Consider the following 18,894-nt stretch of genomic DNA (forward strand, 5'->3'; position numbering starts at 1 on the left):
GGGGGGAGAGGCCACAACCAACAAAAAGGGGGGAGCAAACCCAAATAAAGGGAAGGGGGAGGGGGAAATAGCCTCAATGATTAAGCCATCGCTATAAGGGCGGCAGGGGGGATAGAATGGTGGAGGAGAGGTCCCAGGAGACAACAATGAGCCTGTTTCTTAGGGTATCTCTAACCATACGGTGGTGGAGGGAGGCCAACTTAGAGCTTACATCATAGTAGATGGCATTCCAAATCTTATCAAAATAACGGGATTTGGACGTCCATCTACGGAGATTTAACTCTAGCCAGAGGTGGCTTATCCTAACGTAAAAGGCGAGCTTTCCGGTAGTGTTGCAGAGAAAGATTGCTATCTTGATCGTCTATGTAGATGATATTATTGTTATAGGCAAGGTTTGAAATTTCGTTTCGGTGCGGTGCTTCGGTGGGTTTAGAAACTGAAATTTCGTTTCATTTTGGTGAAATTTCGGTCGAAATGGTGTATATATATATTTTTGTTTTGGTTGACTGTTTTGGTGGTCAAACGGCCATATTTTGATTTGAAACTTGGTGGGTAACTTATTTAAGGTTAATAAACACGCTTAGAACATAAAAATGAAAAAAATGTTAGGACATGACATTGTTTTAGAGTTGCACCTTTGTTTGCCAGCAACCGTCAAACTGTTTAGAAAATTTTGCCTGGTTTTGGAGAAAGAACTTTACCTTTCCTAAACTTTGAATGTGTAGATCTTGTAGGAGTTCAATTGAAATCAAAATGTGTGATGATGTGGCTAATTAGAGGTTTGTTGGAGTGTTTTTCCTTCAAAATATGTAAAAGAAACCGAAACTACTGAGATAGGCGAGACAGAGTCAAAATTTCGAGCGAAATATTGAAATTTCGACCAAGATATGGTATTTATAACACATGGAATGTACCGAGACAGGCGAGATACTGAAATGATACCGAAATTTTGGCCGAAATACCAAAATTTCGACTGAAAATTTGTACAAATGTTATTTCGTGCCTTATTTTGTTTCGGCAAAAAAAAAAAAAACTGAAATTTCGGCGAGATTTCGAACCATGGTTATAGGTGATGATGATCTTGCAAGATTTCTCATCTCAAAAGATACCTGGGTGAGGAATTCAAGATTCAAGATCTAGGACAACTACGCTACTTCCTTGGCATTGAAGTTTTCAGGTCTTCTCGTGGAATCTATTTGTCCTAGAGAAAGTATGTGCTTGACCTTCTTTCTGAGACATGCATGTTAGGGTGCAAGCCGTTAGATACTCCTATTGATGGTAATGGTCACCTAGTTAGCAAGGAAAGTGATTTTGTTGATAAGGAGAGATATAAAAGATTAGTTAGGCATTTGATTTGTCTTTCTCATACATTCCCCGACATAGCGTGTGCCGTTAGCTTGGTTAGTTAGTGCATGCATGATCCTTACTTGACAACCATGGAAGTTGTGCTGTGCATTCTCCGTTACTTGAAATTTGCCCCAAGACGTGGCTTTCTTTTTTTCTCCTTATCACCTTAGGGTTGAGACCTTCACGGATGCTGATTGGGTAGGCTCTCCTGATGACCGTAGGTCTACCACTGCTTATGGCACCTTTGTTGGTGGTAACCTTGTTATGTGGCTAAGCAAAAAGCAAGCCGTTGCCCAATTGAGTGCTGAAGCAAAGTTCCGTGCTATGGGCCATGGCATTTGTGAGATTTTGACTTCATAGTCTTCTTAAAGATTTGGCTATCCCTGCTACCCTTCCTATGAAGCTATTTTGTGACTGCAAATCTGCCATCAACATTGCTCACAACCCTGTTTAGCATGATCGAACCAAACACGTGGAGATCGATTGGCACTTCATCAAAGAGAAACAAGATATGGGTCTTATCACTGTGCCTTTTGTTCTCAGTAGTAAAAAACTTACTGATGTATTTACTAAATATCTTAGTAGTATGATGTTTCATCCTATTATTTGCAAGTTGGGGGATATGTGATATATATGTATTAGCTTCAGGGGGAGTGTTGTAATAATGGGTTTTAGGGATATTAGAATCTAAACAGGTCATTAAGTTCTTTAGGGGTTTATTGGTCCTTGTAATATTATAGAACACTCTCTCCATTATTATAAATAAAGAGGGCTAGTGTCAAGTTAGACACAAGTTACCCCTAATTCATATCCTCTATGTACCTCTTTATAGCCTCTCCTTTCTCTTCAAACATGTTTGTTCAGGTCACCTTCTATAATAATCTTTTTATCCTAGACCTAAACCTTGCATTATCCATCTATGTGTTCCCAAAATTGTACTTTCATCCACCCTATTTGGGGTTCACATGTGTTAATTGTTAATTATGTTGACATCCTCTTTCTTAAACACAAGCTCGATGTATAAGCTTGATCTGAAGTAACCTGTGGTGCATCAAGTGTGAAAGAATATAAACGGTGTTACTTTGATCCAAAGTGACATGGGTTCTTTTAGTAGAGAGAAATGTAAAATGTCATGAGTTTGTGATGCTACACCAGAAAAAAGAGGCGTCTGTTGATACAAGAAAAGGCCACAGTGACCGTAAAAAGTTGGAGTTGGAGGTTGAAACTCCAGAAGATCCACAACCCATATAGGAGGTGCAAAAAAATGATGAACAACAAAATCGATGGTAGGTATGATAGAAGTGAAAGGGATAGAGGTGTTGTTATTTCAATTGAATCACTCAACTCTACTCACCTCATGGTTTAAAGTATCTTCGATACTGATACGATACCTTCCGATACGTATCTTAAATTTAGCCGACCGATATGATACACACCGATACGATACATAGAATTTTTAAAATCCTTTCGTATCGATATATATCCTACGATACATACCGATATGCACCAATACACTATCGATACGTACTGATACTCTATGGAAAATATAAAATCGAGGTGCAATATATGTTTCGGTATGTATCGGTAAGTATCGGTGAGTATTTGTATGTATCGTTTGGTACGTATCGATGATTATCAGTACGTATCGGTGAGTATCGGTATGTACTGATACAGTGCGCTACGGTCATATAATGGTCAAGATGGGTATTTTTTCAGAAAACACGATTTTTTGAGGGTTTTTCTTTCAAAGTTGTTGCCAGTCATATTTCTCTCTAACTAAAGTGGAAATCAAGGTTGGGAACCAGGATTTTACATTTATGGGACAACTGCAAACCTTGAATTCTTAGTGCGATACCCTCAATTTAGTGTTTATACATAATATATGTTATCAATAGCTTTTTTTAACAAATTTTTTATGCAAAAGTGTTTAAAAAGGTGTTTCATATCCATTTATGTGCGTATCTCCGATACGATACGATACCCTCCGATACGTATCTTAATTTTGGTTGACCGATACGGTGACCGATACCGATACTTTAATCCTTGTCAACCTTATCCCAACTAGATGTGGTTGGCTACATGGATCCTTAGTTCCTTACCCTTATATCAGCTCTATTCAAAGCCATGCTTGTTACAAGGCCTATACTATGCATATCTTCCTCACCACTTCTCCCAAAGTCATTTCAAGTTTATCCTTGGCTCTTTTAGCTCCTTCAATATGAATCAAATCACTCCTCTGTACTATAGCATCTAAAGGCCTCCGTTGTACATGGCCATGCCACCTGAAATGAGTAATGAATTTCTCACAGCTTATCATGTATTGTAGCTACTCCTAAATCAGCTTTAATTTGTTCATTACATATTTTATCCTTCCAAGTTTTATCACACATTCATCTCGACATTCTCATCTTAACTACATTGAGTTTATCTATATTATGTTTCTTAACTACCCAACATTCCACAGCATATATCATAGCCAGTTGTATAACTATACTATAAAAATTTTCTTTAAGTTTTAAAGGAAAGCATTGATCACACAACACTCTGGATGCACCTTTTCATTTCATCCATCATATTTTAATTCTTTGTGTAACATCATCCTCTATTTCTCCTTTATTTATGATTGAGCCTAGATACTTAAAAATAATCATTTTGCAGAATCTCCTTCATCAATTTTCGCTACCTAATTATCCGTCCTATTGTAGATAAAGTTAAAACCTCTTGATCCCAAGGTTGATCTCCATAATTCTAACTTCTTGTTAATCCATTCTTTTGTCTCATCCACCAAAACAATATCATCAACAAAAAGCAAACACCAAGGGACATGACTTTGAATGTCTTTGGTTAATTCATCTATGATAAGTGTGAACAAATAAGGGCTTCAAGCTGATCCTTGATGTAACCCAATTGTAATTGGGAATTCACTATCTTGTCCCCCATAGTTCTTCCACTAGTTGCCGCATCATTATACATATCTTTAACTATGTCCACAAATTTACTTTCCAAATTTACTTTCTAGGGACTGTCATAAGCTTTTTCTATTCAATAAAGACCATATGGAGATGCTTCTTGCATTCTCTAAATCTTTCCATAAGCATCCTAAGTAAATAGCTTATGTCGTTGATCTTCTTTGCATAAAACCTAATTGGTTCCTGTCAAAACTGATATCGAGTTCAAGACTTTTCAATGGAAACAACTATTTCTTTTGGATGTATAGATTTTGGTTCCTGACTTTCTGTCAAAACTGATACAGGTTCACTGAAATGAAAGTTTGTCAACATTTCATCGATAGGAGCATGGGTTGGGCATAGGTTGTAATGACTTTGAGATGTCTACTAATTGTGGCACAATTCTCCAGTCCAAATTTATGTGAATAATGTTATGGTAATATTGTTCCTACCAGAGAAATGCATCCTGTTGTTTGATTCTGATCTCATGTGCCTTTTTTTTTTCCCCTCGTTTCTGTAGTGGATACATTCTATCTTATTCGCTTTTTTCTATGATTTCAAGTTTTCCACTCCTATTTGTATGCTTGCTTATTGTTATGTCCATCTCGCATTTCATTTGTCTTTCCTTTTTTTTTTTTCCCCTAAGTAGGTGTCTCTTCTTCTCCATTTTCACATGCATAGTTGTATTCATATTGGTACTCATTTTAGTCGTTTATATCTGTGCATGAGCAAAATTATGTGTACATATGAGCTTTATGGTTTTCTGTACAATTTTCTTGCTTTTATCTGCTTTTCAGGATCTGGAAAATGACCTAAATTCATCTGTCACCAGGTTGGGATTATGGGTGCAGAAGGATATTCTGTGAATATTCCATGGAAGTGTGGGGGAGTGGGAGATAATGATTACCTTTTCGCTTTTCAGCATATTGTCCTCCCTATAGGTAATAGGTCCATTTCTTATCTCTTTTATTTCCAATAGAAAAGAAAGAACCTTCTGTTTCAATAAATTCTCTACTTGTGTTGAGGGACTGGAGTAGGTGTAAATAGCCCATGATATAATTTTTTTTTTTGGTAAGAGCCCATGATATAATTTTATCTCGACCTCTTCTATCTGGTGCTTCAATCTGATCACAATAATTTAAAGAACTGAAAGTCATGGTGATAGGAAGATAATACGTGGGTTGAAATAGTGATATTTACTTTTGAATTTTCTTAATCTTTTTCCTATGATTATTAGGTAATCAATCTGTTCTGACTTCTGAATCATAAGCTGTTAAACTTTTATAGTACCCAAATTTTGTGTGGATATTTTATAGTACAAACTCCAACAACAACTCAGCCTTTTCTCAATTAAATGGGGTCGGCTACATGGATCTGCGTGAGGGTAAAAATAAAAAAGAAGAAAAAAAAAAAAATGAAACAAAGCAACACCTCAGGAACATCGAATCTAAAAGGGGCTGGCTACATAGATATTTGCCCTCCAAACAATTCTGTTTGAGGTAATACTAGAGTCAGGACCTAGACTAATTACAGTCCAAACTCCAACACCAACAAATATAACTGTATGCTAATCACCTAGGCCAAAAACAATCAAATAGACCCTACCAGCTGGGGTGGTTGGAAACAACCAGCAACAAGAGTATGCTACCCTACTGGTTATACAATAGGTAAAGGCCAAACAATAACCAGGTAATACAACTCAGCAGCTAGGTCTAATAACAGATCAATCATAGGGCAGAATATAATAACTTAAGTCAGGGATTTGTAGGTAAGATCTGAGAAAATTTGTAACTCACAAAATAACACCCAGAAGAGGATGCCCTGCTGATCAAAGGTCACTTAGGAGGTACTCAATAAAACCCCAAACTACTGGCCTGATCCGAGAGCTGGTTGATGAGGTGTGATAGTTCTTGAAAACTAGGGCAAATCTTGAGATTTTTGATAGCACCAAGCACAGGCCTCTGATGGCTCTTTATCTCTTGGTTGGGTGGCCTATTTGGAAGGCCTAATAGATCCTCCAAAGCTGAGCTGCAAAAGCCTAAGGAACATGGAGATATGGGAATCGAGTTCTGCCCAGAAATTTCCCTTAAAAAGCTATCGCAGACCTGCTTGTATCTCAGGGTAGCAGCAACAGACCAAGGGTGTAATCAACCTTGAATCACTCTTCAACTGGTCATAAACAGTCCTCACACACTCTGGAAAAATATAGGAAGTAAAAGGGAAAAGATGGAATCGATGGAAAGGTGAGAAGGGGAAGAAGAAGATAGGTAGATTAGGCCTCTCACGTTTTCCCTTGGAAACTGCTCTTTCCAGCAATATTGAAGGAGTAATGGTCCTGTCAAATCTTATTTGGTGTGCTCGAGAGCTGTTTAAAATTGCCTTGAACAAAAATAAATGTATGGACATCAAAACAAAAGAATATTTTACCATTCTCTTGTTTTTTAACAATGTTTTACTGTGTGAGGATTTATGGAATTTCCATATTGAGAAGAACCCCAGCATTTGAAAGTTGAAAATTGCCCTACAATTGAAAATTCAATTTGTTCTTGAACTGGAGGGTTGACTTTTTATCCTTTTGGAATTTGAATTTTTAACTATTTTTATCGGATCCAAATAGGGGTATTTGCTTATTTATGAATAAATTAGTAAGTAAATGAAATAAAAAATATAAATCATTTACTAAAATGATTTTTGGTATAAATAAGTGCTACACCAGCTAAGAGAAACCTCATCTAGTCATCTAGTGTACAACATCATTCAGTGTACACTAACAAAAAACCGTAAGTACCATTTTGGGGGTTTTTTTTTTTTTCTATTTGTTTTTTGTTTGAAAGTAGTTCATGGATTAGCTTTATGAGGTAAAAAATAGTCTGTACATGAAAAATCAGGCAGGAAAAAAGGAAAAAGAACGCTTTCTGGGTTCGAAACCAAGGTTTCCACATAGCCCAGAAAAGTAGCTGGTTTCCCTTATATTTCGTAGGTCTCGACCCAGGTCGAACCTGGGATTTAGAACCTTGGTGAAAAAGGTAATTAAGTTATTAACCCTTTTAGTAAAAAAATAAAATAAAAAAGAAAACCCTACTCCTTACCAAAGACTTGCAATTGGGCTTAGGAAACCTCTTCTTTGGGTTGGGCTTTGTAAAAGAAGTAACCAATATGGGAATCCAAATTTGATCCAATTGATGGTATCGATCTAGAGATGCTGCATCAATGCGACTCAGCTAATGTGGGTCCAGTAACGAGATAGACATCATAGTCAGTATTGGTATGTATCGTACCGTATCGTCCGATACGTATCGGTATCGGCCCTTACCAATACGATACATGAAAATTTTAAAATCCTTTTGTATTACATACCGATACACACCGATATGCACCGATACATACCAATACTCTATGGTAAATTGAAATCAAGGTGAAATGTACATTTCGGTATGTATCGATAGATACGGTACGATACATACTGATACGGTGCGCCGCGGTCATATAATGGCCAAGATGGGTCATTTCTCAACAGAACACGATTTTTAAGAGGGGGTTTTTGTTTCAAAGTTGCTGCTAGCCATTTTTCTCTCTAAATGAAGTGGAAATCAAGGTTTTGAACAAGGATTTTACATCCATAAACAACTACAAACCTTGGATTCTTAGTGTGACTAAATTTTTGTATTTATGCAGAATACATATTATATATAGTTTTTTTTAACTGTTTTATATTTTATGCAAAAATGTATAAGTATTTTCTATCCATTTATGTGCGTATCCCTAGCGTATCTTAGCATATCTCCGATACTATATGATACCCTCTGATGCGTATCTTACGACATACGAAAACCGATACCGATACTTTGATCCTTGGTACACATTTACAAGTTATGCATTACAATTATATACAATTTCCGAGTATGCAAATGAGTTAATTAAGCAAATACGCTTACTCTTTGCATTAATTATTTAGATGCATGCATTAGTTGTATCTCAAAATCAAAACTTTTAATTCCAAAAGTCTGGAATTATGAACTTGCATCATCGAGAACTCTGTATGTAATGCCATACTAAGAATGGAGTTGCATTAATACAAGTCCACAGTTTATGTTTTGTGCATGTGCAAATAATGGGTATGTTCCCAAAAAACATAAAAAAGCATAGTTGTCATAGTGTCTAGGTGACCCAATTCCTTGGAGGGGGTAAAGACGCAAGACGACACAACCAACGCGACTGGCATCTTCCCCTTGATAACTATGTAAAAAAATGTCTAGATTTGCTATGTCGAACACATGTACTATGCCCGTATCTATGTCGAATGTGGCATGGGTGTGAAATGGTGAAATGGGTACTTTGGGAAGAATGAAGTGATGATGAATTAATATTATTATTATTAGTGGTGGTTTATTGGAGCGAGAAAATTTTTTTATATACAACAAACAACAACAACAGCAAAGCCTTGTCCCAACCTAATAGGGTTGGTTACATGGATCCAAGCAAAGCCAAAGAAAGAGAAAATAAAAGGCGTTAAAGGAGACAGATTATTAATCACTAACAAAGTAGAACACAACTAAAGCGGGTCTGCTACCTGGATCCTAGCCCTCCAATCTGCTCTATTCAAAATCATACTTGGGACAAGGCCTAATTTGTGCATGTCTTTCCTCAACATCTCCTATGGTCATTTTTTGCCTGCCTCTAGCTCTTTTGGATCATTCTATCTATATCAAGTCACTACTCCTTACCGGTGCATCTGATGGCCTTCACTGAACATGTCCAAGCCACCTCAAACGACATTCTCGAAGCTTGTCAGGAATTAGGGCAACCCCCAGATCCACTCTAATTTGTTCATTCCTAACCTTACCCCTTCCAGTTTTCCCACACATCCATCTTAGCATTCTCATTTCTGCTACCCTTAGCTTATCAATATGTTACTTTTTAACGGCCTAACATTCCGACCCATACATCATAGCCGGGAGCACGACTATCCGATAGAATTTTCCCTTAAGTTTTACCAGGACACATTTGTCACACAAGACTCCAGTCACACTCCTCCACTTCGTCCATCCCACTTTAATCCTATGAGATACATCATCCTCTATATCGCCTTCTTTATTAATGATGGATCCCAAATATTTGAAATAGTTACTTTGCTTAACCTCTATTCCTTCAATAGTCACCTAGTCATTATCTCTCGTGGAGTGGCCAAAGTTACACATCACATATTCTTGTTTGATATGCTTATTTTAAGGCCTCTTGTTTCCAAGGCAGATCTCCATTGCTCTAGTTTAGCATTGAGTTCTGATTTTGTGTCATCCGATAAAACAATTTCGTCCGCAAAAAGCATACACCAAGGGACGTCACTTTGTATATCTTTTGTCAACTCATCCTAAACAAGCGCAAACAGATAGGGGCTTAGAAAATTTTGTATATGTGAATTTGATAAGCATTCTATATAGGTGTTGGTGCACAGTGGATCAAACTGTCCCTGCCAAAAAAGGCAAAGCATAAACAAAAAAAATATAAATTATAAGATCTCGGTTTTTATCTTTTTCAAATGTTAATAATATTTTGACATACTAAGGTTTGAGAACGGTGACTTTCCTTCTCTTTGAAAGAAGATATTGCCCTCGTATTTCTATTCTATCCTCCTAAGAAGAAGAAAAAGGGTGATGGGATCCAGGGCCACTGTTTTTGCTATGAGCAAAATAGCATGGTCATCACTATTCTCGTTCAAGACAGTTACAGCTGTTTCTTTTCTGCTACCACTTTGTGTACTACTGGGCTTCTTCATTTATTTTAGCAGCATCTGGCTGATTTGAAAATTTTCCCTGGGTCCAAAGAAAAATATATAGTTTTTTATTTATAAATGAATATTTGTGCTTTATTTTACTTTTGTTTAGTTACTTTAGGGGTGTCAATTCCTAAACCGAACCGGTAAAACCGGCCGGACCGAACCGATAACAACACGGACCGAACCGAACCGTTAAGGCTTCGGTTCGGTTTCGAGTATTGCAACCCCAAAACCAAACCGAACCGCACCGGAAACCGGATGAACCCGAAGCCAAATCGAAACCGGCTCAAAACCCGGACCAAAACCGAAACACTCCAAAATTCATTAAAAAAAATCAAAATTTGTATAGTTTTGTAAACATTTGTATGGAAAGTCGAATCCAAACTAGACCAAAAACCAAAACCAACCCGGTTACAAATCGATTTAAGAAACCGAAGACAAACCGAAACCAAACCGAAATCGGAATTTCCTTATTGGTTCGGTTTCGGTTTCAACTTTTCCACACCGAAACCGACTCAATCCGGACCGAAACCGAGCCGGACCGACCGATTGACACCCCTAAGTTACTTATTATGAGCTTAATGAATTGAATAAATCACTTGGGTGTCACTTAGGCAAGAAAAACATGCTAAGGCACTGTGGGGACCTTCTTGGTGTCCTGTCCCCTTTTAACACTTGATTTTAATGATGCTTTTTCCTGGATTTTAATGATCCCTTTTCTTCTATCTTCTTCTGATTTTTTTGCAACTGATTTAGTAAGTTTCTGTACGTAAGTGGAAATGAAAATGTGATGAATTAGTAAATATTTTCTCTTCTACATAGGCTAGAGTCTCAAAGGGATTATCTAAGTGGTTGCAATTTTCAATAAAAGTGTATGATTCTTTTTTTTTTCGCATGACCCAAAATTATTTGGAAGAAGGCATTTGATACTTGTGTTCATTAAGTTATCATCAGTTTTTCTTGTTCAAAAGTTTGGGTACCATATTTAGTATATAACTTTTTGTACCCCTTTGGATGTTAGCTATGTTCTGCTAAATTTTTAGCTTTTATCCTAGGCCTACTAATGCTGTTTGAATTTTGTCTAATTGCAGCTTTTGAGTTTTCCCCAGATATCACTATTATATCAGCGGGATTCGATGCTGCAAGGGGTGATCCGCTTGGCTGCTGCGATGTAAGAACTTTTCTTTGTTGTGAACATCACTTTTTATCTTTCTTTGTATTTTCCAGGAATTTTATATATGTTTTTGAAAAAAATTGTGTTTTGTTTCTTAAATATTGTGAAGTCGTCAATGATTATATTTAGGACACATAGGAGGGCTTGAACTAGCAAGATAGGCTAAACAATCAGCAATTTGAGAAGGTTAAGGTCATAATGTTTCTACTTTTGATGCTTCTCCTCTCACGTCTTAGAAATATCAACATTGTAGGTAACTCCGGCTGGCTTTGCACAAATGACACACTTGTTGAGTGCTCTCTCCAGTGGAAAGTTGCTTGTAATTCTTGAGGGGGGGTTGGTGGTTTACTTCTTCTCAAGCTTACAGTTATTTTAAGTATTTTCTTCACTGTCAGCCTGACAAACTTATGTATTTCTTTCCAGCTACAATCTCCGTTCAATATCATCGTCCGCTACAGCAGTGATAAAGGTGAATTTTTTTTTCCCCTCAAGTACCTTTCTCCCAAATTGTATGAACACTGTCATTGATAAATCGTAAGACATGTATGGTTTTCGCTATTAGTCATTGATAGGATTAGTGTGTTCCATTTTGTTATTTCCATATGTGAGAAGCTCCAGGTTTCTGGAGTTCTTGGTGATTGTTTCTGTTCTGTTTTTGTGATGTGATGATTCAGGTTTGGTAGGTTTTTGGTTGTCCTGGGAAATGCTCTTACCACCTTTTGTACTCTTTTCTTTTCTTTTTCTTTTGTTCTTGATTGCTTGCCAAAAATTAACATTATATTGTCACGGCTGTAACATTGTATTTAGAGTAATTATTTTCATTTAGAGGTGAATGATTTATTTTTTGTGTAGTGACTGGAAGCGAATAAATATGTTGTAGTTCAGGGTTCCAGAAAGAATCTATAAGCAATTTGAGTGCTGGGACCACACTAAACACACAGGGATTGGATTTAAAAGAATGAAGAAAATTGATTTTTTTTTACAAAATCCAGAATTTTAATGCAGTTCCAGAAAATGGTTCAATATGGAATTTACGGAACACCACACTAGCTGTGTATTTGAGAGTAAATAGCTTACGAAAGTAACTGAGTAGACAATAGAAAGAACCTGTAATTGTGTCAAACTAACTCGGAAAAATTGGAGTTTTCACAGGGAAGGCTGCCCAGTCCTGGTAAGTCTAAAGTAGGAAGTAATATTTTAATAGGAATATGAAAGATATGATGGGTCTGTTGTAGGGGAAACAAAAGCAGAGTAAAAAATCCAGTTCAGTGATTTGAGGTTTAGAAAACTGGAAAGTATCTCAGAATTGAGAGAAATTGGCAAACAGTACCTTCAGTATCAAATTTTGGAAGAATCAGAACTAGAATGAAGGGGATACGGATATGATCAAATAAAACAAACTAGAACTTGAACCAAAAACAGGGGATATCTTTAGTAGGAAGGTGGCTTCCAAGTATTGTAAACCACTTTGTGTTCCTTCATGTGTTTTGTCTTTGTTTTGGGTCTTTCCTATCCGAATGAAGGCCATTGCTAACATGACTCAATATCAATACTCCTCAGTGGGGGTATTCTTACATGAATGTACTCATACTTGTAGGTTTAAGTTTTAGAGAGGCTCTTCTGCTTTAGTACCCAGCTTAATGCATGGACTTTTTTGATGGGGAGTGACTATTTCTGACTTTCTAGTCCTGCCTGGGAAATTAGTTTTTAAACAATATCACAAATAGAGAAAAATTGTAACTACATACTGAGATTCAGAATGGGCCAAAAGTCTGGTCGAGTGGTCTTTCCCAAAGGAGGAACAGACCTGCAGAAGTGCTATTAGGAAACCGGGTAGCAGAACTAGAACAGAAATAGTAACCAAGAGGTGAAAACAGAGCATCTCAAGTAGTAGAAGAATGGATTAATCTGACCTGTTTGAAAATGATGAGTAGAATAGAAAGACAGATAGGATAATAGGGCAGGAATCGACCGGCAGTGGTTTAGGTTTCCACCAAAATCCTGGAATATAATCCACTATTCCACCAAGGAATCCATCTAGCCTTCACTTTGCACTACTAAATCAACACATCAGCTAAAATTCAGAAAACTGAAATGATAGTACTTCAAAATTGTTGGGGAGCCTATGGCCTCTACATGACTACATCTATTTACAATGTGAGCTAACTCAAGTAGGACTGTACGATAGCATCAGGACTGATTGCATATAATCTTATCCGGAAGAAAATGATAACAGACAGCAACGTATTTACTAAAGACTAACTTCAGAGATAAGAGAGATAAGCTGGATTGTCAACATCAGGCCTATTCCAGCTAAAGAAAAGGAAATAAAATAAGAAGTGAAATAATATACAACTGTTAAGATGCCAACTTAATTAACTAATAAATTATGAATTTTAATCTCCTATCCTATATTTAGGTCCATTGAAGTGGCTAATATAATGAAAACTCATTGGACCAAAGGCCTAATACATGTGTAACCTAACAAGGCTTATTTCCACTAAAATAAGCCTATTTCTGTGATTTATCTGCATCTATTGGATTGTCGATACTTATCTTCTGATGTTTTGAGTGAGCCTTTGCAGATCTTTTGATTCCTTCATACAAATTGGTTTAGTGTTTCTTTAATTTTTATCTTCTTCTTTCTTGTCATGAATGGTGTCAGAAAAATTGTAAAATAGGAAAACTGCCATTCCTTTTTTCAGACCTCCAGCTCCATTTCCTGTCTCTACCTTGGTGTTACTGTTCACAGGAACTGTCTGTTCACGCTTCATGGTCCCTTAACAGTAGCTGATACCTTACCCCATTCCTAATTTTTTCTTTCTTGAAGCCCTATAAATCTAAAACTCTAGGCTATCCTACATCACCATGTTACCTAGCAGTTTTGTATGCTGAAATCCATATGATGTGTTGATCTGTTACGGTATCTAATACTTATTCTCTTTATCACTATCTTAACTTTCTATGTAAAGGTATTACTTGGTGAAACTCCTCTATGTGATGTGGATCATGTTGAACCTTCCAAAGTTGGCTTGCAAACTGTTTTGGAAGTCTTGGGAATTCAGATGAACTTCTGGTCTACACTGAAGCCAACATTTACTAGGTTGCAGTCACAATGGGCATCATTTTTTTTGCAGAATAAAAGTGAGTGTGCTCTGTACCAACTCTTTTCTTTCTGCAGTGCTGTAGTTTTATATAAAGAACTCAACTAGTTCGATGTTTCATATTTTTTTTGCTTATGTTTGTTTTGAAAGTTGACAGGCTGATTCTTCAACTTGTTTATTTGATCGGATATTATCGTTTATTGGCCACAATGTTTTGAAAGAAAAATCTTGAGATAATGTTCATTTATTAGATTTAATATGGAAATCCGATGGGGTGGTCTCACAGATCCAAGTCTATGGATCTTACAGTGTTTGTTCTTGTAAATTCCTGAACGTGAGGAAAACATTCACCGGCACATGCACACTCAATGGAAAATTTGATTTGGGGTATTCATGTTTACTAAAATGTTTTTGTGAGTGCTTTTTGACTTTGCTAACCATGTTTTGCGTTAAAAATTTTAGCACTGAAATTTATTTTGTAGAGAATGTGGAAGAGAAAGACGGGAAAGGAAGAGGACTAGGGGAGAAGGGAATTGTATAGTAGCGTGGTATGGAACCTATTCTATTCTTTCAAATGACTTTTATACTTAGGAAATAACTTCATACTCTAATTATAACTAGGGTCTAATATGAAGAGTATTAATATAAAATGAACCTTTTTTTTTATGAAGGGAGTAAATTAAAATTATCTATTCATATCATAAATTATAATAACATCACTGCATGAGCATTGCCTCACACAATTTCATTTTTCTCCACAACCCATCCATGAAAGCTGCTTTGCCGCTGTTTCTTTACTCTGTGTAACCCTTCATCATTCTTGTTGCAATTGCTTGAATTGTTGATGATCATTTATCAGAAAAGCCTTGTCATGTTACCCTTTGAACCTGAAATTGAAGTGCTAGTCATATTCACAAGAGTTTTGGTTCTATAGGATTACACATGGGGTAGATACTCCTCACACCCCACCCTTCCCCGTCCCCTAAGAAGAAAAACTGGTTTCATGTCAATTTTTTTTTTTTAGTTAAAAATGAAAATTGGGGGTTGCTTATAAGGTTCAGCCTACCCTAGGTTGTGAGACCAACTATATGTGTAATTGTGAACTTGTGATGCAGTTACAAGGCTGGACCAACCTAAATAGGGGTTTGTTTACTTGTTTGGGGGTTATTTTTGTCAATTCCTATTTATTATTATTTCTATTATAGGTATTTTCTGCCGGTCCCAAGCCCGGATAAAGGAGAGGAGGGTTGGTACATAAAGTTGGCAGCTGGCACTGGAAAAAACCCCTTTTACATGGACTCTACAACCGCATATTATAAACGTTTTGCTAGGGCTCTCCCTGCCAAAATGAGAGACGCACAACTCTCTGTGACCCGGTATAGTGAAAAGTAAACAAGGGTTAGCTAAGGCATCCCTCGTAAGAGATGTGCGGTATCGGTGCCTGGATGCGGTGACAAGTAGGCAAGGGTTCTCTCACCGTGGATGAGTGCGAGTAAAGAAGCTAGTCCAAAAGCATAGGATTAGTTTAGCATCTTGGAACACTGGATATTTAATGGGTGAGGGTCTAGAATTGATAGATGTTATGCGGAGAAGGATTAACATGGCCTGTATTAGAGAGACTAGATAAAAGGGTAAAAAAACTAAGGAGGTGGATGACTTTAAACTTTGGTATATGGGGGATAAAAGTAATAGAAGTTGATTGGGCATAGTAGCGGATAAAGATTTAAAGAATGGCATGATGGATGTTAAAAGATTCAGAGAGAGGATTTTGTTCATCATGCTTGTGTTGGAGAAAGAGATTGTCAATATAATTGGCGCTTACTAGGATTGGTGGAAGGAGTAAGTTACAATTTTGGGAACACATGTATGGATTGTGCTAAGGATTTAGCCAAGGAGAAAAGATTATAATTGGGAGAGATCTGAATGGATGTGTTGGGAAAGATCATATAGGCTATGAGGATGCATATGGATGATATGGTTTTGGAGAGAGGGATGAGGGGATCTAGGTTTTAGATTTTTTGCTTATGATCCATCTATTGTAAATACTTTGAAAAGAGTGAGGATCATTTAGTTCTTCAAAAATGGACATCATAGTAGCGAAATTGATTTCTTCCTAACTGGAAGGTCCGAGAGATTATTATGTATGGACTGTAAGGTTATATCAAGAGAGTTTAACCACACAACATAGATTAACGGTCATGTATATATGCCTCATTAGGCAGAATTGTAAGAAAGATGAGCTTAGTTGCCCTAGGATAAGGTGGTAGAGCTTAAAAGGAGATACTTTGAAATCATTTATTGATGAAGTGGTTAGACAAGGAAAATTAGACTTTGAGGGAGACACTAATACACTACTGTTAAGTTTGTCTTGAATTCTTGATCCGTTTTGGAGATTTACCCGCTCCAACATATTTTGGTGACGACCCAAATGGGAAGTTTTCTGAGATCTATGATGGAAGCAGAGGGGTTCGACCAGATTGATCGTGACTCAATGGGTTGACCCTCGACTTGGAGTATATAATGTATTGTTGTCTTGTTGAAAAAATCATTGTATTTTGGGGGTTTTTCGAGCTAGGGTTTCAGAGTGAGTTTTCATGCCGTTGCTTGGGTGTAATTTCTCTTCTCCATAGTGAAACATCTTCACCCGAGGACGTAGCACACCACATTGGTGTGTGAACTGAACCTTGTTAAATCTCTGTGTGTTGTGCGGATTTGGTTTTGTTTATTCTCGTATTTCTTGGTGTTTGCTCTAACAACTATTTATATTAAAAAGGTTGCTAAAGATGTCGTACGATGATCGATAGGAAAACGTCATTCTTGTAGGGAGACTTGGTGGGATGATGAGGTTCAAGCAGTCATTAAGATTTATAAAGGTAGTTTTAAGATATGGGAAAGAACTAAGGATGTAGAGGATCTACAAAGATAAAAATTTACCAAAAATGAAGTTAGGAAGATTGTGGGAAAAACAACGGTGAAGATATATGAAGATTTATAACAATCTAAGCACAAACGAAGTGGGTAAAAGATATCTATATGATGGCTAAAATGAGAGAAAGGAAGAGTAGAGATTTTGACCATGTTAGATATATTAAAAGTGAAGATGATAAAGTATTAATAAGGGATGAGGACATTAAAGAGAGATAGAAAGTTTATTTCTACAGCCTACTAAATGGAGACATTTTGAGTAATAGTGTCCTAAATACTGCATGACCTATCAAGACACCACATGTCGTAGATATGTACGGAAAATCCGGGTAATGTAGTCGTTCGGGACACTGTTACTCGAAGTGTCTCCTTAACGACACCGTATTATTTATTGCTATTACTATTACTATTACTATTACTATTACTATTATTATTACTATTATTACTATTCTTTAATTCTGAAAGTCCACTGATATAATAAGATAAAGTTTCTTATTATGTTTAGTAAATGATACTGAACTTTTAGACAAAGGTAATGATTGTCTTAGTGGAAGTATGAATCCTGGTCTGTGGCGAGAGCTACATGTTAGTTTGTAGTTGACGCTTTTAATGGTCTTCCATTAAAAGTTTAGAATGTAAGAACCCTGAGCCAGCATCTTCAGCTTATGGCACCAATGAGAAATTAAGACACAATCAGTTAAAGGCACGGGCCAGCATCTTCAGCTCCCTGGGTGCAGGGTTCAGCATCATCTTTTTGTGTGCCCTGTCTCTGGGTGTTTTCTGTCAGCTGGACACGTTTTTGTTTCCCAAAAGTTTTTACCTCATTTGCCATTAAATTTTCTATCTTGCAGAGAAATTAGCCAAGGAGAAACGGCGGCTACTGCGACCAAAATGGTGGTTATGGGGACGGAAAAGGTTATTGTATCATCTGTTGTATGGGCAACTACGTGTGAAGGCGAAGGGACGGGCAAAAGCATTCTGCTAATCTTATCATCTCCTGCATCCTCCACTCTGTTATTCGGCCCAGGCTTTTGTGTATGCTTACCTGATCACGGCTGGTCTCATGACCATCCATTTTTTGTATGAAAAATATAGTTATTTATAATGTTGTTTATGGAGGCATTAGCTAATTGGCATTTGGTAATCAGGGTCTCTGATTCATTTGTCAATTTCACATAGGGAAGAAATTTTTGGTTATTTCAATGGTGTTGGTTATAGTGATCTCACACCCCTTACCATTATGTATGTTAGGATGGAGGTTAGGAATTTGGAAACATCTCTAATGGTTGGGGTGAAAGAAGAGGAGGATGAGATGCAGAGTGGACATTTTCGTGAACTTACAGTTGTTGATGTTTTGACCTGTACAGCAAAAGGCCAAGCTGGCTTGTTTGCATTTCTGCGGTGTTACTTATTTGCTGCGTGGTAGACATGAATTATTTACAGGACATCCAAAGGAATCAATTATATAAGTTTAGTGTAATAATGATCCTCGGCCTCATTCTATATCTTGGGTGCAAGTTTTTATCCGTTGGATATGAATTACATTTAGCAATCATTTGTTTCTATTTTCTGAGGTTAAATTTCGGCAAAAACTGTTAGGAAAAAAAAAAAAAAAAATAAATA

The 18,894-nt window shown here is 36.9% G+C and overlaps 1 protein-coding gene across 7 annotated transcripts in view; it reads left to right on the plus strand.

The window, feature by feature from the left end:
• Positions 1-18,774, plus strand: part of LOC122063739 (histone deacetylase 15) — a 56,252-nt gene extending 37,478 nt beyond the window's left edge. For 5 of the 7 annotated variants that reach the window (XM_042627440.1, XM_042627438.1, XM_042627442.1 and 2 more), the window contains 6 exons: positions 5,128-5,236; positions 11,160-11,239; positions 11,496-11,578; positions 11,666-11,711; positions 14,215-14,386; positions 18,123-18,774. In XM_042627440.1, coding sequence (XP_042483374.1) covers positions 5,128-5,236; positions 11,160-11,239; positions 11,496-11,578; positions 11,666-11,711; positions 14,215-14,386; positions 18,123-18,256 — 624 coding nt within the window. In that variant the 3' untranslated portion in view covers positions 18,257-18,774. Of the gene's footprint in view, positions 1-5,127; positions 5,237-11,159; positions 11,240-11,495; positions 11,579-11,665; positions 11,712-14,214; positions 14,387-14,828; positions 14,895-18,122 lie in introns of all 7 variants that reach the window. The other 2 variants (XM_042627443.1, XM_042627441.1) reach the window with 2 other exon arrangements.
• The last annotated feature ends 120 nt before the right edge of the window (positions 18,775-18,894 follow it).

The sequence above is a fragment of the Macadamia integrifolia genome, unplaced genomic scaffold, assembly GCF_013358625.1.
Source record: "Macadamia integrifolia cultivar HAES 741 unplaced genomic scaffold, SCU_Mint_v3 scaffold1439, whole genome shotgun sequence".
Lineage (NCBI taxonomy): Eukaryota > Viridiplantae > Streptophyta > Magnoliopsida > Proteales > Proteaceae > Macadamia > Macadamia integrifolia.